At 30.3% G+C, this 24214-nt stretch overlaps 1 protein-coding gene across 5 annotated transcripts in view; it reads right to left on the bottom strand.

Annotated features, from left to right (window-relative positions):
- The window catches only part of LOC143240423 (ubiquitin carboxyl-terminal hydrolase 9X-like), a 147666-nt gene that overhangs the window by 51291 nt on the left and 72161 nt on the right, over positions 1-24214 (bottom strand). For all 5 annotated transcript variants that reach the window (XM_076482835.1, XM_076482838.1, XM_076482839.1 and 2 more), the window contains exons 17-31: positions 23212-23283; positions 22349-22452; positions 21518-21632; positions 20476-20783; positions 19961-20089; positions 17935-18046; positions 16340-16477; positions 13677-13797; positions 11748-11878; positions 10203-10357; positions 9812-10040; positions 6062-6187; positions 5447-5607; positions 3479-3587; positions 1762-1908 (exon numbers count right to left, since the gene is read on the bottom strand). In XM_076482835.1, the coding sequence (XP_076338950.1) occupies positions 1762-1908; positions 3479-3587; positions 5447-5607; positions 6062-6187; positions 9812-10040; positions 10203-10357; positions 11748-11878; positions 13677-13797; positions 16340-16477; positions 17935-18046; positions 19961-20089; positions 20476-20783; positions 21518-21632; positions 22349-22452; positions 23212-23283 (2157 nt within the window). The remainder of the gene's footprint in view (positions 1-1761; positions 1909-3478; positions 3588-5446; positions 5608-6061; positions 6188-9811; positions 10041-10202; positions 10358-11747; positions 11879-13676; positions 13798-16339; positions 16478-17934; positions 18047-19960; positions 20090-20475; positions 20784-21517; positions 21633-22348; positions 22453-23211; positions 23284-24214) is intronic.

The following is a 24214-nucleotide window of genomic DNA, read 5'->3' as shown; positions in this document are numbered from 1 at the left end:
CAAAATTATGGATGGCTAGCACAGATAGCCCTCAAGTAGCTTTGTGCAAAATTCAAAACAAACAAATACCAAACTTTTTTTCAGTCAAACTTTATATTTTGTGATATTCTCCACTCAAACTCACCTTCTAACCACCATATAAAAATTTAAAATAAATATACTTTACCCATTTATTCTTTCCAAAGTTATTACAACTTACAGTTATTTATCCAAACAACTTGAAGATTTTAACAGTACACATTTGTTTGTACTTAATTTTATTATTTTACTGCCCTATGAACCATGTCTAACAAATAATTCTGCCATACAAGCTGTAAATAATTCAGCAAACTTGTAACTCTCATTACTGTAATGAACAATGCATTGCACAAGTTAATATTTTATGTTATATTCTCTACCCTAACTCAGTTGATTTGACCCACAGTATGAAAATATCATAGCTTGTGAAGAAGTTTTTTTTTTGTTTTTTGCATTTTACTTAATTTAACATTTGAAGTCTAATAATTAACTAATTTTTACATTTTTCTTACTTCAATAACAGTAAATATAAAATATACATAAAAACAAGAAATGTATCGTTTACTTTAGAACTCTTTGTTTTTGCAGTCAGTTGTTTATACTAATGGTACTCCTGCTACACTAAATAATTTTTAGTTACTTAAATAATTACCTAAGAACACAGAGTATTAACACACAAAGCAAAATGTCATGTAACTTATAATTTAACTAGCTCTCTAACTAAGACAAGAGGGGCTTCAAATAATTCTTTTAGCTGCTTGATCTAAACACCTAGAGAGAAACTTTCAAACTACAAATGAAACAGACAATACTCTGTGCTAAACATCATTTTGTAGATTAAAACTTCATATTGGTTATAAATAGTATAGAACATTAGAGAGTATTACTGGCAATTTATGAAACAGAGAATGTGACAGGTGGATTTGACTTTCTAGTTTATGTTTCTATAAACAAAGATGATTGGAGGTTATAAAAATTAGACTTTGTCTTAGTAATAAGTATATTATAAGTAATTTATGCTAAGCTCCCTACTTCAAAGAGGGGTGGTAAGTTAATTAAATGATGAGTAGCATCTAGAGATCAAATGTTACAATTATCATAAAAAGGGAGAGTGGAGACTTGTTTAAATATTTCCTTTCAAAATTAAAACTTGCATAAAATTAAAGTATGATTTACTAATCATGTTATGATGCAGATTTTATTATTCAAATACTCTGATAATAAAGTAGTTTAATTAAATTGTAAATGTAACTCTGTGAGAGGTTAGGATATGTTAACTTTAACTTACTAGTAGAGAGAAGGCTAAGCTAAGAGCAAAAATAGATTAAATCTTAAAAATGAAGACTAATCATAATAAAACAAGAGAAATCCTCAATAGCCATGGCACATAAAATTATTTAAAGCAGGATTAGAATAAATTAACTTCCAAGATTTTTTTCCTTTCAATTAGCTATATTTTTTGTGCACCAACAATACCAAGAGTGGGGCATGTATGCACCCAATTCAGTTTTATTACTCATCTAAATAAATAAAAAAAATGAATGTTGACACAAAAATCAGTTCAGTATATAAAATATTTTAGAAATCCCTTTTAGAATAATGCATTTACATCTATGAAATTGGACAATACACATTTTCAGTACTCTCTACAGGTTTAGAAAAAAATAATTTATTTAGTTCTGTACATCAGTTGTGCAATTCAATGCATTAAATCAATCACAGAATACAACATTAAGTACCTACCCGCACCTCCTTCAACCAGTCAATTTCAGCATACAGTAGATTTTGAGCTGTGGGAAGTGGGCAATTACTTCCACTGGCGTAGTTCAGTAGGCGACACAACAACTGAAAGAACTCGTGAGAATTCCTGGCATTTTCTCGTACTGTGGTCTGTATAGAAAATACACAACTCTTAGGGGAAATTTTTTTCTAGTTTAAATACAATAAAAAATGATATAATACACTGTTATTATAACAAACAAAAATAAAAATAAGGCTTTTTTTCCTTATATTAAGTCAACAAGTGGTGTGTCTCACTTCCCATTTATGTTTCAAAGACAATACAGATACTGACAACTTTAAAAAAAATTATCCAAATATGCACTGAGGCTTCAGTTGCCAAGTTGACTGTATACTTCTAGTATTACCCAAACTCGAGAACCTTATCCTAAGTGCTCGCATCAGATAAGCCCCAAGTCTGTTAAACAAACCCAATATTAAAAAAAAAAATATTTACTCTAATCCCAAATCTACAACATATATCTACACAAAACAAGACAGATGTTTACTAAAATTTATAAGTCTGTTATACATACAAAATCAGATGTGTTATAAATAGTGGTTCTCAAAACATGTCTGTAAATTGACAATATCAGTCTGACTCGGACTCTGACAAACTGAAATGCAAGATGACATCCACAAAAGATTAAAAATACTTTTGTCCATCATATAATTTATGTAGTTCATTTATATAATCTGCAGGAACTCCAAAGTACATATCAACAGTTTCTTCAGTGTTGCTGTACATTGTAACTGATATTAATTCTACCATGAACTGTTACTAAATCAGCAGCATAGAGTAAAATTAGTAGTTTATAACTCTTACATCAATTATATAATACTTTTTGAATGGCACTATGTAAAAGGCTATGGGCATGTGACCTTCATTCACACATACAGGATTTTAAAAAAATAATTTAAACACAAGGTAAAAATTTGTGCAAAGAACATACATAAATTCACAAAGTGTAATGCAGAAAGAAAAACTGAAAAACTACGTAGCAAACTCAAGTTGATCAATATTTGTGAAATTTTGAAACACAAAAGGCAATAATCTAGCAACCAAGACTTGAGTAATTTCAGCTATTCTACAAAGAATGGCTTTAATCTATAAATGGTTGATATCAAATCTTAAAAACTGTTGCACAGTATATAAAAAACCTAATTCATAGTCTTGTAAGGAAGATATACAGCTTGATAAAGTATACTGCTAAAAATATGAGAATAGAAGCCAACAGTTTAAATCTGAAAATGAGAATCCTATGCATAAAATTGGTTGGAGAGAGAAAGACTACAGGTTTATTTGTGACATTATTAAGACACAGTCACAGTATGTTCTACACAGAAGCAAAACAAACTGATAGTTTCAAAGCATATTTTAAGAGAAACTCGTTCTATCAGGAAAACTTACTCAAGAAGAAAGATAAAGAAAATTAAAAACTTACAAAAGTAAAAGAAGCTAAAAAGTTTATGAAAGCTTAGACTATTGGTTATTCAAAAGCTGAATTTCATTCACACTCAAAATTCTGTTTTGTTAGAATTATTTAACAATAAAAATATCCATCACTCATTGAAAAATAAATCAACTTTTCACATTGCTGTGGGTCTTTAATACATCAGTGTGGCTTATTTGACAATTCTAAAATTCATAATATGAAATAAAAATCTAACTAGTACTTACCTTCAGCTGAGTGAAAAGCAATGTTATAAAGAAGACTAGAGGCTGATGTCCTGGATAACATTTTGTAGCCACCAAAGTAAATTGTTCTGTAGCTGATACTCTAATAGATCTGGAAGAATAAGCAACAAAAACAGACATAAATATAAAATAAATTGAAGGCAAAATTATATTTTTTTACTTTGTTGTACATTAATCTTCTTCCCCACTATATATATTTTTAGTTTTACAACACTTTTTAACAAATTTTTTTATAAATTTTTCCACTCTTTTATTCAAATAGTTCAATTAAAAATAACTTAGTAACCATTTGGGTACAAAAATTAAAATTTAGATACTGCATCAGAAACTTGCATGAAATACAAAAAGATACAAGGAAGGATAAAAAACCCTTCCATATTCATCTAACTTATACTCAGTGAAAAACGTAGCATGGAAATTAGTTTATTCTGGATACTTCTCTTAATATTCAAATGAGTTAGTTGATTAGTTCTAACAAGAGAGACTTCAAATGAGTTGAAAACATGCAGATCTCTCTGCTAAAAAGACCCAGGTCAAATTCCCAGTTGTTACCATCAGGACTTCTCTAAAGACAGTAGCAGATAAGAAGAATAAATGTAGGGTAAAAACTTGTTTACTCCAGATGAAGAAAAGTCTACATTTGAAAGTGCTCAGAGTATAGGGTTTCTTACGTTTGTTTTTAATTGACTTTTAAACCTATGTGTCTTTCTAATGTCATGCATGGTAATGATTAATATATGATCATCACACCATTACTGTAAGTACATAAAGGCAGGTCTGTACTAACAAAAATTATTACTGTATACAAGTACAATATGGAGATCATTATAAATGGTATCATGTACTAAAGAGTGATTCTACAAAGTATCAAAAATTTAGATGGTTAATAAGAGAACAAAGTTGACTGTTGTGGAAAAAAGTTATAACAGAGAAATAACATCATATTTAAATAAATGGTGATGAGTTCATGGTTGAGATTTTAAATTTATGCTTGTTTTCGTTGCCTTAAAACTATTTTGTAAAGCAATGCAAGTGGTTATATGTGAATAGCCTTCTCCAATTTCAAATTATTAGATTGGAGGGAAGTCAGCTAGTCAATAACACTGACCAACTACTCTAGAGCTAACCTCAGGATTTGGCTGATTCTCTTAAAGTGAACCCATAGTCTCAAAGTTGCAATAATGAGCTACAAATCCTCAGATTTACAGACTATGACCTACCCTAAATTTATCCAAATGTAATTCTAAAAGGCATTTTAGTTCAACAAAGTTGAAAATAGCAATTCTCTTGTATTTAAGTACTACCTCACATCAATGTGGCATGCTTTCAATGTGTTGTGAAGATATTCCTGATTAATTGACTGCTATCCTTCTTTAAGTGTTTGAAACAGTTCATCTTCTTTCTTTGATTTGTGGTCTTTCATTAATCGATTTAACTCAGCCATAAATGTTCAATCAGATTGATATCAAGTGATTGACCTGATCATTCCATAACATCAATTCTCTTATTTCTAAAATATATTTTAATAACTACACAATTGTAGAGAAACTGTTTTGATCATTTCGTAGACTAACTGGAACAAGATGATTAAAGAAACTACATCAGGTGCACAACAAGTTTTATGAGACCATGAAACTAAGATCATGAAAAGTTCAGGTATTTATAAAATCCAATGTTAAAATTAGGATTTGAGATCATATTTGAGCTGATTTCATCAAGTATGTTCTTAAAATATATAGTTTTTACATACTTTACCTTATCTAACAAAACATATAACAACTTAACAAGATCTTCAAGGGAGGCCACTTTTTTTTTCCACCCTCCTGTAAGAAGCAACAACATATATATACACACACACAAACACAAACAGTTCATATACAATTTCATGTAATCCTTAAAAAAAAATGTGAATGACTTTTAGCTGCAACTTAAATACTCTTTATTTCTTGCCTGTTTTTACAGATGAGTAACAAGTCCAAAATAAACAAATGCCAGTTCTTATCCTTCATTAAAGTGTCCAGTGACTCTGGACAAAGAGCTAATGTGACTGACAGCACCTCCAGAGCTTCTCTACACAGCTGAGCATCCTCCAGGTCAATTGGCCTTGACACCTAAATAATATAATGTATATATATTTTAATATTTTACAAACTTTTAAAACAAGACACATAAGAAGTGTTAAAGTTTTAACCCTTTAACTGCCACTGCTTTAAATGCATGCAAAAATTTTGTGAGCCATATGCTGTATACAGTATACTCACATTTAACTGTCAGAGGTGGACCATACCCTAATACTGCAAGCCAGCAGTCAAAGGGTTAAAGAAATGCTTGTTGATTGGTTGTTTTTCACATTAAATTTTACAAAGTTTTACATAAACTGAACTTAACTGATTAATACTAAACATTTATCAAACATATAATTAGAGCTTTTCATTATTAAAAACTATCTGAATTACCATAAATGTTTATCAGTGTGGGTGAAATAAATTAAACAGCTGTTGCCAATACAGTATGTTTAAATCTTTAAGATAATATTCTTATGAATTGTTTATAAATATATTTTACCTTTTCTTGCTGTTGGTGTAGTGCTTCATTAGCAGCTTGCACCAGTTGAAGTGAGCCACAAGACGATGCCCAACATAATTTGATAATAGCTCTAACAGTACAAAGATCTGGTAACGGACCTGTACCCTAGAAGTAAATAGAAAGGAGCTACAACATCCCAGCCAGAATTTTCATCAAATCTTAAACCACAAATTCTATGAATTTATAGAACTGTGTGGCCCAATACTAGTAAATGCTGTAGTTTTTTTTTCTTATATTATGTAGAATTATACATCATTTAGCCATACACATACAGTTACAATTTAAATGCCAATACCATCTCAAATAGCCTACCTTGACCAATATTAGTTATTAAAATGATTAAAACAGCATTTATGTTAATTAGCAACACTAGTAGGTGCCCTAATGTCAATCAAAAGGCCCAGATATAGGACTTAATAATGATCGAGGCTGGAAACCTGGAGATTTTAATTAAATAATGCTTTATGTTCAGTAAATATTTTTAAGTGCTTTGTATCTGAGGAGGAAAAAAAACAGCAATAAACGGACACTTAAAATTCTTTTTGGAGTTAATTTTAGCACCAAGAAATCTCTACTAACACCAAAACATCTTAATAACTTCTTGATGGTAGTGTAAAAAAATAATTTAATGACCTTAAAATATATTTCAATTGAATCAGTGAATTCAAAAGGGGCCCAAAGTCCACAATTTTTCAAAATTGAGATATCATATGTTTAATGATCTTTAAGAGACAAGCTATCTGATTGTGTGCATAAAGGTCCCAAGTTCACAATAATGTATTGACTATTCACAGCATTTAAAATGCATTGAGTGCAAGAGGGGCCCAACTCCAGGACTTGGGCCTCTCTTGCATGGATTAGCTTAATGCCATAGATGGCAGCACTAGTCATCCAGGATGGCAGTGCCCATGCAGCATGAGTTTGATTCAGGTTATGGAGAGATTTGGCCAAAATGAAAGTGTAATGATCAAGAATGGGCCAGAAACAAACCAAAAAGATTATGTGCTGAAGGCAAAGAATGATATGCTTGATTTCAAATCCCACCTTGGCCAGTTTTATAAAAAGTCAGTCAGAAAGGATGGAGAGAAGTCAGCAAATACAAGGTGTTCAGATTCGAGGTTTCCGAAAATATGTCTGCTCAGGTCACAACCAGATTCTGCCTTCTAAAGCCCTCAGTCAGGGTTGTTACATACCCAGAGGAGCCACTCTACAATGGGCAACTTGGTGTACAGGCAGCAAAAGTAAAGGATATTCAAAAATTGGCAAAATACCTTTCACCAGAGGTTCAGCAGTTCCTCAATACGTTAACAGTTTGTGATACTAGGGGTGAAGATGAGTCTAAAGATAGATACCATTAAAACGATGTACCTCATTGATAACCTGTCCCCTTTCAGAAGGAAAAACTCATTTTACTGGCAGTTATGCATCAGAACAATAATTTGGATATAAACTGATCTTAAGAAGTATTAAAAATATGACAGAATAAGAAATAAAGATATCCTCAGATGAGAAATATGTGGTATGTCCATTCTCTTCAGATTTTATTATTGTTTAATTAAAGAAGGGCCCATGTCCAGAAACTTTAGTTTGCCAGCCCTCTGATATTAAAAGAGTGAAGTGCTTCATATTCAGTTCATAGCATTTGTAAGCTATGAACTGGTACTATATCTGGGTAAAGTATGAATCATTTGGCATAGCCTCCATTTAAGGTATGCAATTAAGTTGATTTCCTGCAAAAACATATTTCTTGGATTTGGGCCCCTTTTGAATTCACCAATTCAGCTGTATAACTACTTAACACGAATATAGCACAAAACCACACAAACAATATTCTTCAAACTTCCTGAAAATACTTTAGATTTTAAGACATCACAAATATCACACAGACTGATAAGCCATTAGTTAAGACACAATACTACTTGGTTGCTCAACAAGCTTACTTGGCATTGAGTTTCATTCAATATCAAACACTAAAAGGTGTCTCAAGATTTTACATACAATTTTAAAAAATCTTAAATATTTATTTTTTCTCTGAGGCTCAAAGAATTTCTGAAATTTACATATAATCAAATTTAACAATTTTACCATTAACATGTTTTAAATGAAACTAAATTTATATTCATATTTTTGGGACTATAACTAGCTTTTCTTATGACTGATTGTAATGAAATATAAACAGAACATTCCCACTAATAATTTTATCTCAAGACTGACAATAAGTTAAACATTCCTATTTCTCAGTAGTAAAAAAAAAATGTTACATGTCATGATAATACAAGTAATACTTTCATATTTCAGTCTAAAAAACACAGCATTAAGTCACTGAATACCAGCTAGGTCTATATGACCAACCACGTGACCTCTTTGTACTTACTTTGTCTTTTTACATCTAATACTTCTAACTATCAATATAGTGTATATATCTTCACAAATTTTGGCAGAGTTACAAGTTCATCCAAGCTAGCTATTAACTTTCACACAGTAACAACGTCGGTACTCTAAGTGAAATTGACGTTTATCCTTTCAGAACATAATGTTACACAATACCTCAATGGATAAATAAAAACCTTGACTTTCTATTGGTTACAGATATTATACAATTAAATGTATGAGAGAACTATTAATGAATTATGAAAGAGAGAATGTGACAGATAGGTGTGACAGAAATGGTCTTATTTTCTATTTTATGCCACTAACTAAACAAAGTTGAAGACTATAATAACTGTGTTTTGTCTGAGTAATGACAATTTTATAGAGAGTAATTTATGTTTAATTTCATACTTTTTTGAGAGATGGTGTACAAAAAAGGAGGGAAGATATCATGCTGAGATAAAATGTGTCACTTTACAGGTAATTCAAGATTTGTTTGAATATTGCCTTGCATACTACTAAAATATGTATTATAAGCTAAGATTCTGTGCTACTCTAATTGATATAAGATAAATAAAAGATAGTTTAATAAAATTTTGAATATAAGACACTAAAATACCATGTTATGCACAGTAAAGAATACATGTAGCAATAGGGTTAATCAACAAATTTCCAGTTAACAATTAAAACATTTTTACAACAGTATTCGTAACATGATAAAAGTCAAATTATATACATGTATCTGTATATATAATGCAATATTACTAAGACTTACTCAACCAGCTAATACTACCCAAGACTTCACTTTGCACTTTCTTGGAAACAAATTCCAACTTTTGATATACTTATTAAAGACTTAAAACCTTTTCCATAAAATATACATCTGTAAACCTATACACTTTTGTTTTAACTCTGACAGTTTTGAATTTTGCAAAAAGCCATACAATTAATTTGAGAATACTAAAGTTTAAATTCCACTTTTAATCTAAAGCACACTTCCAACCAAAAACCATAAAGATCAAATTATTAACAAAACTTTCACTCACTGCTTAACACTAACAGTTATTTATCACACAATGCCTGAACAACTATATAAATCTAACTGTCCTGACTTGTGAACGTGGCAGTGTATTAAGGATGTTTATTACCTAATATAATCTGTTATTCACATTTGTCTTATTTTTCATTAAAAAAATTGAAGATGCAATAACAGAGGAGTAAAATAATGAAAACAATATTTTAAATACAGATGATAACATTCAGTCATCTGCAGAAATAAAATACAACATGCAGATACAACATTTTTATTTGAATTAATGTTGACAATCAAAAAATAATAATAAAAAAAGGAAGAAATACCTGTTCATGCAGCATGTGACTTAGTCTCATTGCAATGCTTCGTAACATGTATTCAGAGTTAGGGTTAGGAATATGCATCCTAGCTTGGGTCAGCATCTCTGCTTTTCCTGTCATCTGTACATTGATAGATTTCTGGTTTTGGCAATTGTCAATAGCCACTTGAACTATACAGTTGGTAACAACAGTAAACAGGAGTTTGGACAGCTTTAGCACCATCAGATAAGCAGCTCTGTAAAGGTTAAAAAAAATTGAGATGAAAAATTGTGATTAGATTTTGTGAAACATATTTAGATATGAACCCTTGCAGAAATAAAAAGAATACAGAAATATCACACTCTTCTTGAGTATAAATCTTTAGTATATTCCTCATCATGACAAAAATATATCTAACCTTTTAGTTGGTATATCAGCATGTGGAAGGAAGTTGTTTTTTGTCAGCATTCCCAGAACACATTTCACTCCTCCACTTTTGAAAAAATTGAATTGGAAAAGTTGAGTCTCCTCAGATAGTGTGTTGTGGGCAGGCATTAACAAGGAATAAACCACCTGAAAAAATATTGCAATTTGGTTAACACTATATTTTCTTTCAAATAACACTCACACATCACATATAGCACACCTTCCTTGGAATTTATAAAATATTTTTGCACTGAAAATTTCATGAATAAATTATGTGCTGGGGAAAGAAAGAATATAGGAATGTGAAGTTACCAAAAATTGTAATTGAAAGTATGTAGCATAATAATTAATCAAATGCAGACTCTTAATGCAAACTGTTTTTTTTTTTTTGGGGGGAGGCATGACCTCAGATCCAGAAAAAAAAAGTAGTGTAGTATGCTGGAGATGAATAACATTTGTACAGACATACTTTTCCAGTAAATGATGTAAGCTTATATGTAATTTAATGGAGTTATCAATATTTTTTAACATGAACTGTAACTTTGTCAGGAATGTACAACTTATAACATTAACAAACTGATTAGGAAATTCAGTTATCAAATATAAATTAGTATAGTTCAAAATGTTATAATCTTGACATCTTTATTGCTCATGTTTTGTTAATAGTATTGGTTAAGATAACAGCATTATATTTCTTGTATAAATACACAAATACTTTACATAAATTTTAATTAAGTTCTGTAACATGTGGTTACTAAAAACATAACTCTTTCTTTGTAATATCCAACTAATGGAAAGCCAGGGAAGCATTTTTTTAAAATTAAAAACATCACATTCACTCAAAATAACTGATCCTGGTGGCAATTAATAATCGTTAGTCACTAATTCAATGTGATATACTATAGCTTGGTAATTTTTTATTTATACCAGTATTGTTGTTATTTGTAAGACGACCGAGTTTTCTTTTTTTTTCTTCAGAAAACACAGAACAAAGTTAATATTATACAGGGTGTTCATAAAGTCACTGTGCACTTTCGTAATCATATTTTATTCAGTCTATTTCAAGCCAGCAACTGATAGCGGTGTTTAGAAACAAAATAAGAAGGATCCAAGCCTGTATTGATGCCAACGGGGATCACTTTCAACATTGTTTATAATTGTCATTCATATTTACCTCCTGTATTCTATACTGAAACATGTCTGTTAATAAATATACAAGTGCACAGTGACTTTCCGAACACTCTGTAGCAGTAACTATTTATTGTACAAAATATTTCAGTGACTATTGAATACACAATTTGAATGCCTTTATACTGTTTCCAAACTTACACATTTAAAAGCTTGATTAGCTGATAGACTGAAATTCAAATTGCTCATTATTTTGATAGGCACAATGCTAAATAATTTATTGTTGTCATTAAAAGTATATTTTCTGAGGTATATTTTAACAAGTCTGTTGAAATCCTCAAAAGAGAGATGAGAAAAGTACTGGTTCTTCTATAGTGTTGAAAGAAAACTTAAACACCACATAACTTACCTCCAAGTAGTAAAGAACTTGAGAAGGTGAAGGATCAAAGAAAACAGATTCTAACGTTGGTGAAAGAGACTGATCACAAAGTTTAGCATTATTCAGACAGATAGCTTGTAGTCCTTCTGCAGTGTGTGCATCTATTAAAGTCAATATATCAAATTTAAAGAATAACAAAAGTTAACTTCATTAACACTGATAACTTTTAAAACATTGTATTCACAACATTCAATACATTTTTTATTTTTGATTAGAAGGATAAATGTATTTAGAATGGCTTTACAACAACACTTTCAACACAAGTGATATTTACTTGTCTTGCTCACTTATCAAAAGTATATACTTGTACAATAAAAATAAACAACTTTAGAACACAGTATATACATGAACATGAAAAGGCTTTAATACAATAGTTCACCACCATATTCAAAACACTTCACTTATTACTTAACCTTCAATTTGAGACTTAAACAGGAGAAGCTTGGTGATAAATCTGGCATATGCAAGTGAAAGTTAATGAATACTCTAAAATTATATTAGAACAATAGGTACGGATTAAAGCTTCCACTCTGTAAAGATGAAATGTTAATAACCATTTTTTTAGGTGGGTATGAATTATTTAATATTCTATGCCTTTGCTTTAACCAGTATTTTCAAGTTACTGTCTAAAAGTTAATTACTTTTCCTGTTCTCAGATTAAAAACCCTGATTCTCTTGTTATAATTCAAATGAAATGTATTGATTTGCAAGTGTAGGTAATGCCTACATTAAGTAGAATTTTCTACTCAGAAGTGGTCTTATTTCTCAATTACAGAAATGTGGAAAGTGTGATCCTATAAGGAAAACATGAGCTATTCCATGATAGTTAAACCAAGATACTTCCTCAAAACTGTAAATAAAAGAATTTAAATGGTTTTAGAAGACAAAAAAAAGTTGATATCACAAGATTCTCAGTGAGAGATGTTAACAGCAGTACTAATGATATTATCCATGTGATATACAGAAGTATGTTAGACAGGATGAACCATATGTCTAGTTAGGTGTATGCCACATGTGGGTAATTTATTAATATCCTACTGATGATACAACACTTTAATGAAATTTTTGTTTTAATTTACAGCTATGATTTACAGAGTTTAGAATAATGCCACAGTGAACTCTATATACTATTGGACAAATGGATGAGACCATTACACTATACAGAAATATTTTTGTACAGGTTGAATGCAATGAAGTACAACTCTATCACAACAAAGCATCAAACCACACTTCTTCAATATGTCACTTACTTTGCATGATACAAGTAAAAATTGGAATTTGTGCTATTCTATTCAATGATATTGGTGTCTTGTGTTTTTCCTTTTTGAAACAGGACCTTGGAAGTCTTCATCTATACATAATTGATAGACTTTGGAAAACATGTAAAAAGGTTGGAGGAGGGGAGGAATAACCTCAATATATTATGATAAAGGATCCTGCAATAAATATTGCACTAAGAAGCAACAGTGTGTATTCATAGCCACACATAAATATCAACTGGTAATGAGAAATGGGAGCCATAAAGACTAGGCACTCTCTTTTGATGATTACTATATGGCAGAATATTGTAAAAACAAGATCCACTGATTAATAAGCTTTTTTGAGAAATGAAAAGATAAATCTTTAAATCTAGTAAGATAATATTTTTTGTTAATTATCAAAACATCAAATAATGAATTTCAGCCATTAAGGTATCAGTAGAACAACAACTACTAAACATAAGTATACTTTTGAAATTTTGGCATTAGAAAATTCATAGGAATGAATGATTATTTGAATGAATTTCACTTAGCTATTCAATGAGATAATTCTGCTAGAGTAAACAAAAGACAGGTACCATAGTGAACATTTCACTGGTTTATTGTGCATAACACAAAAAATAAATACAAAATATCAAACCTGCAGGCATTAGCTTCAACACAGCACGAGCTCTGTCCCTTAAAGCTGGGATGTTACGAGAACTTCCAAGATCAGCCAACTGGAGCAGGAACTTCACATAATCAGGTTGTTGAGCCATCAACTATAAGAAACAACATGCAAATAAATTAGGTGTGCATTAAATTACACCAAGATTTATCAATAATAGAAAACAGCAAAAAAGAACATAATTAATCATAACATGAAAATATTAATAAATTTAATGAGAGATCTCATATTTTTAGGATCCTTTCAATTGTCTAAACATTCAATAAAAATGCTAATAGAGTATTAGATTACATAGAGTCTGAATATGTTAAAATTATTGTGGAACCTCACTACACCATTACAAGTCATGCCACCACATTCAGTCATATTTTGATTGTCGTAAATTTTGGCAGTGGTCTTGCAGTGTAATTTCTATTGCAAAAACACTCCATTTTAAGGCTGACACATCAAAAGCACATCATTAAACACTGTATGCATTCTATAAGCCTTCATGTGTACAAGAATTAAAGTTTTCAAGTGCCTTTTGCAACATTCTGATGCCACAGACACTGCACCTTGCAATTTCATCAGTATGAACTTGGATGGAATATCACAAATATCCATTTTGTTCTCCAGCTGCTTGAAGTACCTGACAGATGAAAAGATATCCCTTGGAAACAACTGTGTAAATATGACTTGCATTTTCTTCATGGTAAAGATCCTTCTTGATTGTGTTGCATACATTATTTCCTGCAGCACATGAAAGGCTCTTGCTACTGAACTTTCTGTATGTTTATTCTCATATGCTATAAAATGCAACACTTTGTTTATCACAGCTGGACTATAATAACTTGCTACAGGATTTATGCACACATACATAAACAAGAATAAGTCACACAGATACATTATTTTTAAAGAATCAAATGTAAAGGTGAACAAAAAGACAATTCACTCAATAAAATCCATGCTAATTTGTAATATGTATATTTCAATGTAATTGACAAATTACCAGGGATTTTATCAGGTGTACTGGACATTACTATGTCTCTCCTAAAATCAGCTAAGAAGCTTATATCTATCACTAAACTTGTTAGAAATTAAAAATAAAGGGAATTTCAAACTTTAAAATATTCATGACAATATTTAAAAAAAAACTTCTTAAATTTCCACACAGTCATTTGGGGATTTGACACTCAAACACTGGATATCCACTTGTCTCACTGAAATAACTATGTAATAAAAAAACACAAAAACTGCATGCCAGTCAGCCTGGGAGTTTGTGGATGCTAGCTTACCTGAAAACCAAATACTTCTACCAGCTAATTATATAGTGGTACTTTTGCATTTGTACGAGAGAAAAAGTTCTCATTATTCTACATGAGTATAAAACTATGACATTTATAACATTAACTTTAAAGACAATTACTTGAGTAACATAAACACATAAAGAAACACATTAATTAATTAATTACCTTCCTGTAGCTTCTAAATAATGCAATACCATTACATCTCAATACAAATTCCAACAGGCACTTAAAAATCAACAATGAAGCTAAAAGTTTAAATAAGTTTGCATGTGAAGCACGAGTTTAACCACTATATAATTTACAGGAATTAGTATTCATAGCTACTGCCACAACTTCATTCATTTTTATTCTTTACAGTTAACACACTACATTAAAAAAAGATAATTAGATTTCAAATGATAAACAAATGTGAATTAGGCATGTAAACACAAGAAATTGACAAAAAATATGACTGTTGATTTCTACACTTCCTGACACCATAATTTTTTTAAAAAAATCACTAATTTCTAATGTCATTTTATCAAGATTTGTTTGTTTTTGAATTTTGTGCAAAGCTATGTGAAGGCTATCTTTGCTAGCCATCTATAATTTAGCAGTGTAAGACTAGAGGGAAGGCAGCTAGTCATCAAGACCGTCACCAATTCTCGGGCTACTCTTTTACTAGCAAATAGTGGGATTGCCTGTCACATTATAATGCCCCCACAGTTGAAAGGGCAAACATGTTTGGTGGGACAGGGATTTAAACCCAAGATCCTCAGATTACAAAGCAAGCACCCTAACCGCCTGAAAATGCTGTGCCTTTTTATCAAGAATTCAATCATGAAAAAAATCTTAAGATTTTAGCCAAGATAGTGACTATCCAGAGAGACCATGTTTATCACAAAAATGTTGGATACAGAGATGTACTCACTCATGTTTTACTTCTTTACTTTAAATCTATATACAACAGTTCTATATTTACCTCATTAGATTTTGTTCATGTCCAGCTACAAAATACAACTAGCATCTATTTAAAACATAATCCTTCTCAAACTCCACTTTAGAAAATGCTGCTTATATGTAAAAAAATTAATTAGGTTTTGGCACACACTTTTAAAGTTTAGTCCCACCAATATCCATTTTTTTTTTTTTTTTGCTGAACAATAATGGAGTAATCAACTAATTTTGGTAAATACACAAATACAAAATAATAGTTTATGCCCTAGTAATATCAAATAATAAAAAGAAACACTAATAACTGATTTAAAATATTTTTATTTAGATAGTAGAAACAAGAAAAATCTTTAAAAGACATTTCTCATATTTCAGTAATTTACTGGTTTCTTCATTTATATAATAAAAAAAACCTACCACTCCAGGAAGGCATCCTTCAGCTTCAATGTTTGGTCCATCAAATGGATTTTGTGGTGAACCTTCAGAGCTATCTGAGCTAGAGTCAGGAGATGATGGCATATTGGTGTTAGCCTGACTCAGTTTTGCTGAAAGGATCTATACATAAAATAATTCATGAGATTTGTTTGTAGACACCAAACTAGAAACTATTATTACACACTAACTGATCGTCAAAAATTATTTAATCCATTTTGGTCCTATATTTTGCAATGACGTTGAAAACTTATTTAACTTTCTCTAACAACCCCAAGGAAATAAATATGTAATTCTTATGCAAGTCATGCCATAATATAAGGTAAAATTACAAGACTATGAAAATAGCTATAACAGCTGTTTTCATCTAGCCTAAGATTTAGCATAACATGATTCTCCATTATTGCCAAAGGAGTAAAGGAAAAGATACTGTACATGGAAAACACAAAATCATATTTCATCTTTGTTACTTCCTATCCAAAAAAAAAAAGGGGATCTCTGATTGGTGGTATTATTTATTAGTAATTATTTTTAACAAAAGTTTTTCTGAAAAAGAATTTGAAAGCAGAGAAATATGTTAATAAAGACAAATCATTAATTCTCATTACACCAGACTGTTGAAAACATGTTATCATTTATTAATTGTGTCATGTTATTTAGCAGAGTCAGAGTTTTACATAACTGTAGTAACTGAAGTGAGGAAGCACACTATGCTAATATTATACCATATAGGCAAACAACGATTAAAAGTATAAGGAAAAGTTTTACTGATGGTAAAACATACTATGTGTTTCAACAGGACAACAGTCTGTCTTCTTCAGGTACCTGTATACAGTATGTTCTGCTATCAATGAAATTCTTCCTTATGCTTATAAATTGTTGTTTGCCTACCTACTATAATAATTATTACATGAGAATGGCATTTGGGCAGATTTTTATATTGCCACATTTAAAAATGTTAATTTTTAAATATTAATAGTCTCATTGAGAAATACTGTCTTGTCTACAGAATTTAAGAATAAAACTGAACTGTGTTGCAAGTAGACAGGTAAAACAGAGGTGATGAAATATAAAATTATGTTCTTAAAAACATTTCACAGATTTTATTGTGTCCTGCAACAGAATAAGAATCTTAGATTGCTGTAATTACAATAAACATAGCTTTTATGATGTTTTGCAAGACAGGTTTTATGAACTACCATTGGTTTTTACATTACAACACTAATTAACATTTAGCCTCACTGTAAAATTCTGTTCCTCTAAGAAACTTTCCACTGTAAGATTTATTTGTTTTGATTTTTTGCAAAGCTACACAAGTGCTACCTGCATCCTTAATTTGGCAGTGTAAAACTAGAGGGAAGGCAGCTAATCGTCACTACCAACTGCTAACTCTTGGGTTACACTTTTACCAACAAATAATAGGATTGACCATTACATTGTAATACCTCCATGGCTGAAAGGGTGAACATGTTTGATGTGATGGGGATTCGACCCCATGACCCTCAGGTTATGTGTCGAACACACTAACCACCTGGCCACGCCAGCCCCACTATAAAGCAGAGTTCACGTCAACAACTTACTAATTTGTCCCTTTGTGGAAGTTGTGAAAGCAGTCTCTTGTCATTAGCTGGGTCTTGTATCTCTCCATTTATAAAAAGTTCAACCTTCACATGAGGATTGTTACCCTTCACTCTGAAATATAAAAAAACCAACAAAACTCCAACTTTGATATTGTACAAGATTTACAACTGAATAATGATAAAACAGATCACATTTTACAAAGGAAGCAATTTAAAACTTTTTGCAAAAGTAAACATACTGCAGAGAATATTAACCACTTAACAATAATGTGTATCAAATACTTTGTTTTAAGAAAAGTATTCAGAAAGTTCAACAATTTTTATGCAGAATGACAAAAGAGAATCAAAAGAAACATTTGGTGTCTTAGCCCCTCCCAGACCAGGAATATGTCACTGATATTCCTTGTTTTTTTCTTTCTCATAGTGTAATACTTAAAATGAAATTTCCAATATTTTTTAAAACATTTAAACTACTATTTTCTTTTGGAATTTAAATTATTTTTCAAATTGATTGATATTCATTAGTATATTTATCTTAAGACCTAGAACATGGCAATTGCAGCATTCCATTCCAGGTTATAAACCACAAAACTTAGTCATTTACAACCAGACCTTTAAAAACAGCATCAGGTCAGACTTGGTAAAAATATTCTTGATCACAATCAACTTATATTTTACAAATATATCTTATTTTTAATAAAATATATATATTAGTTTGTTATAGCCTAAACATAAGTTGAAACAGTGAAGGGTGATATAGATGTGGAACACTGGGTTTGAGCACCCACATCTTGCTCTTCTAATTTCTATTTCTATATCTACTGCTACTCCTTTATTTATTTATGTGAGATTGGTGAATCGATGTTAAGACTGATTAATTGTGTATCCCCACCACATTGTAGGTTCTACTTCTTCAGTCACCTCCAAAACCTATGGTACATTTTATACCCCACATTATAGCTTGTACCCTGGGATCTTTTTAATTTGTTTATTATTTTTTAATTTATTTTTGTTTTGGCTTGTTTTGAGGTTATAACAAACTAATATAATTAGTCAAAGGTATGGATTTGCTGTTTTTAATACAGTCCTTCCTGTAACATGAGCCTCCATTATTGCCAGTTGCTGGAATAAATTAACAATATTATTCAATAAGTACAGACTGAGCCATATTTTGATTCACTGCCACATCTTATCCTAATAAGGCTTACCCAATGTTTGTCACATAAGAAAATTTCAGTAGCTATCAAAGAAATATAATTTAACATGAAAACATTTTCAGGAATGAAAAAGAACAGCTAAAGAAACTATTTAAAAAATCATATATCTGTGGTTTGTTTCTAAGTGGTCTATACTTTCCACTACATTTCACTGTTTTACTCTTAAAAGAACTGGATCTTTTGACTTTCCCACAAAGCCACAAATATCTTTTCACTCCCTTTCTTCATTCTATGCTAACATAAGTAGTTTATACCCTGCTCTATCCTGAGGTAATTAGAATTAATGCTCCTAGGCCTCATTAAGTTAAAAGATTTAAACTGTTATATACCCAAAACGTTTATTAATTTTAAAAAAATTCCAATAAAATGTAGTTTAAACTTTAGTTTGCTCTATATTTGTTTGTTTGGTTTTTAGCACAAAGCTACACATTGGAGGTTACATACCTTCACAGTTCCCACCACGAGCACAGAATCTCAATTTTTAGCATTATAAGCAGAAATACAGAAAGGAGGCTTGCCATATGTAATTCAATAAAACATCTTTTTCAATGAACTTCGAATTTCTTATACATTTTAACTAAGACCAGCCATTATGACTAATTCATCAACATTTTTACATACTAAAACAACTGATGGATTTCATAGGTTCAAGTTTATTCAATGGTGTCTTTCTATAGAATAACGAAGTTTTAAAATATTAGGGGTGTTGCCACACCGTACCTGTAAATGTTTTAAAAATTGAGGTGAAACACCCTTACATTGGCTTAGTACGCTATGTAAAGCTTCTAAAAATAAAATTAAAAACAAACCTCATTAGAATTTGTCGTCTCACTGAACCCAAAGTATCATTTGTGTGAGTCCAAACATCAAGATCATCTACATGGTGTCCCTGGTTAGGAAACCTCACAGTCAGGACTACATGTTTCCCACGGTGTGCCCTAAGAAACACAAAATTCTTAAGCCAAGATGTCAATGATTATAATTGTTTTGTTCAAATAAAAATGATATAGTAGTATATAAACAAATTTAAAAACTATCCAATTAAATTCTCTTTACAAGATGATCCTAGAAGGATTTCTCCTCATATAAGAAAAATTATTTAACTACAATTATAGTACTTACAGTAAGTTTGTAGTAATCAGATACCAACTGTCAATCACTGTTGTGGATAGGATCATACACAATAATCTATCAACATCTGATTAGTAATAAAGAGTTAGGTGATTGTATCAGTTACTCATTACAACTGTTACAAACTCTAAAATAAAAGCTAGTGTATAAAATATACAACTTGATATTAAATCAAAACACACTTTCAACTCACCTAGCCATAGGTAAAATAGTTCTCTCCTCATCATAATCACCATCACACTGAGCTATGTATTCATACAACACTTTGAGGACCCGTATCATACGTGTGGTCTCCTGACGTTGCCTATTCAAACTATCTTTATCCCTTTCAAGAACAGATACAGTGTCAAAAGCTGCTTTCAAACGATCCATACACGACTGGATAAAATCTTCGTGAATAGCAAGTTGGCTGGCCTGCAGCCTTGGACCTAAATTTGTGTAGGTTTCTTTAAGAAGCTCTATTGCCTTGTTAGCAATTTCTTCTCCACTGCATAAAACCACCTAATATTTAAAAGAAAACACAGACCAGTAAGATACTAAATATTAACTCTTCTTTGGAATGTAAGAGTTACGTTATAAAAAATAAAATGTTTTCTTATTGACCCTGCTCATTATATTACTAAATTATTTTCACATAGCACCAAAATTAAATAAAATGATGTTGAATGATAAGGTATTGATGTATTAAACTGCTTATAAAGGATAACAGAACAATTTTTTTTCATATTATACATAATTTAAATGACAATATACTAATATCCTTACAATATGAAACGTATAGTCTTTAACAACAATGACAACTAGCTAAAAATGTAGTAGCATCTGTGTTGATGTAGTAGTTAATCTATAGTTGATTATTATTTAAGAAACAAAAAATAATTTATATAAAATTTGTTGTTTATGAATGATTACGACAAATGAAATTTATTTAAATTGTTTCTTTATAAATGAAAAATTTTCATATCACTGTTAAGCAGTTTAATAAGTTTTAAAATTTTCAGATTCAATCAAACAAATACTACCCAGAGAAAGCCACAGTTATAACCAATACACTTCATGATTTTTCACAAGAAATTATTTCAAATCTGAATATTATAGTGAAATATTGTCATAATTAAAAAAACAACAACTAATGACTACTAGAAATTAAAAGCACATATTATTTCCTTTATAAAAGAAGTTTTCCAAAAGGCCATTCAACACACTAAAAATGTCAAACATGTCTTTCCTATTACCTTCCAGAGGTAGTCTAAACCTATTAGTTCTAAATCATCCATCAAAAGTGCCCTTCGCTTTGGTAGTAGTTTTTCTTCTTTGGAGTTAACTGCTTTAAAAAATCTATCAAAACATCTGAAACACAAATTATATATGTCTAAATATAAATTTTAAAATATGCATATGCACAGTAAATCAGTATCTTAATAGTACTTGCATTACTTTGAACTAACAACTTACAAAAAAGAAAATAAAGATTTGCATTTATTCTTCGTAGGATACAATTACAACCAAATGATATCATATTACAGTTCAATTTCTATCAAGTCTTAAACACAAGATACTTCTCATACAAGTTAAATATTAATAGCTTAAATTCAATAAATATGACAATTTTGCCAGCTCTAAAAAGCACTGCTATAAATTTTATATTTTATTGTTCAAGAAGTATGTTTTCACAACCACAAAATCTTTATTGGTAGATCCTCTTAAAGATTAAGCTCAAACATATAACCAATTTTAAAAACAATTTGAATTTAGCAACCATTTCAATTTTTCAGTGTAATGCCACAATAAAGAATCAAATAAACAAATATGCTGGTAGCAAAATACACAAAATCAGTGTTAGATCAAAATATGTTAAATGTCACATATGATATGGATAACTTTGTAACAGAAAAATGGTAGGTGTTCTGTAGCTTAAAATAGTTGAAGGGTGGCCCCATTTGTTTTTTTTTTTTTTTCAAGCCTACTATTGTGAGGTACCTTTTTTCGTGTAAAGATTTATAAAGGCATACTATGAATTTCAAGACATTTAAAACTGAACAGCAGGAACTGAAAAGCAAACTCACTTCATCCCACTCTCAGTTAGAAGACTGGGGTCTAAATGAAGAATGTTGTTTTCAAAAAAATCTCTGTTGATTTCAGGATCAAGATCTGGCTCTTCTCCCATCAGCTGCAAGTTCATTAAAATATATATCTGCATACAAGTAAATTTCTTCTCTCATACTTGTCTTAACTTTTACTTTAACAGAAACATCAAGTCGGAGAGTGGAGGATGAGGAAAATTCTTTTAACATGTCACTCACTCATATAACTTAATTGAAATCCCAAGAAAAGAAAAATGTAACCACTATGTACAATTTAATGCTACAATATTTCAGATTTAGTTTAAAGTGAAGTAAGTAAATGATAAAAGCTAACTGGAAACTAATACTATTCCACAATAGTTGTAAAATTAAATTTAAGTTTTTGTTAGCAGTACATATAACTTTTCCAGACCATATGGAATGTTAATATTTACACTGTATGTTCTGGTACACAGGGCATTACCATAAGGAAGTCAATAATTTTGTGACCTACACCTAAACTACTTAAAAACAAATACTCAAGTATTTATAATAAGATTACTTTTATAACAATCTCCCATTATGTAGAAAAAGTTATATGGATAGTTCCACCAAAGCTCACTCTTATTACCAAACCTTATAAATGTTGTATTCTGTACTTCACATAAAAGTTACATTTAATTAAATATACCGAACTGCATTATATTGAAGTAACTGTTTTAACAAGTAAAACTTAGGTTAGATTTCCTTACTCAAACCATTAAACTAAAGTATTTTACTAAAATTATATAATGAAACTATTGCATTGTAAAAAACAAACAAAAAAACCAAGTTCCAAAGTCAAAATCTACCTGAAATTTCCTTACCTTTGAAAACCACTTAAAACAAGCTTCTCTGTCATATGTGTAAACTGCATTTTCTGCCAAACAGTTCCAAATCTAAACAGCACAATAAATTAATAAAACCTTATTCACAACTGAATAATGATTATACATTATAGACAAAATATATATCCTATTCCTAACATTCCACAAGTTATACCCTGTTTTTATACCTTTTATGCTGAACCAATTTAAAAGTTTGATGCAGCTGAATTGTTTCTAAAGCAGGGATAAATTAACAACCCATGGTTTTTTCTTCTCACAGTGGAAATGCTTAATCAATTTACACAAAACTTTCATTTATTTTAGATAAATATAGTTTCTTTTCAATAAATAATTTCTTTTTCTTACCTACATTGCTGGAATATAATATACAATAAAAATATTATATTACTGTCTATCACATTCTCTAAACCTAATCAGACGCATCTGATGTCTTTTAACACAATAAATAATAATTTACTTTTTTATCTATTTTTCAAAATGCAGTTTTCACTGAGGTCACCAATTTATTAGAGTAGTAACTTCACCATTACACTTAATATCAGCATGAAACTTAGCACAATTAATGATACACACTCTATGACTGCTTGAACTTTTTTTTCATTTGAAATATCTTTATCAATTGTCTCACAGATCTAATCATCACTAATAAAAACATTAATGTAAATTATCTGCCCATATCTCTCTGATGTTGCAGAAAATTTGCAAAGTTTTTAATTGAAGCTATGAAGATATTCACAAAAAGCATGTGTATCAGTTTATACATGTTTTTATCATTACTAAATAAATATGATGTTAACATAGTTAACAATGTGGACTACTGTGGCTTGAGTGTCACATAGATCACACACTGGAGCATCAGTCCCAGATAAAAGAAAACTATAATTTAAAAAAACTGTGTCCAATTTATAGCCTAGCCAGGACAACTTCCTCTTTTCGAGCCTTATGGAAACAAGGCAGCCAAAAAGTAACAAAAGGCTTGATC

Source organism: Tachypleus tridentatus, chromosome 13 (genome assembly GCF_004210375.1).
Source record: "Tachypleus tridentatus isolate NWPU-2018 chromosome 13, ASM421037v1, whole genome shotgun sequence".
Taxonomy (NCBI): domain Eukaryota; kingdom Metazoa; phylum Arthropoda; class Merostomata; order Xiphosura; family Limulidae; genus Tachypleus; species Tachypleus tridentatus.
The sequence above is the reverse complement of the archived record's forward strand: the minus strand, read 5'-3'. Positions and strand labels throughout refer to the sequence as shown.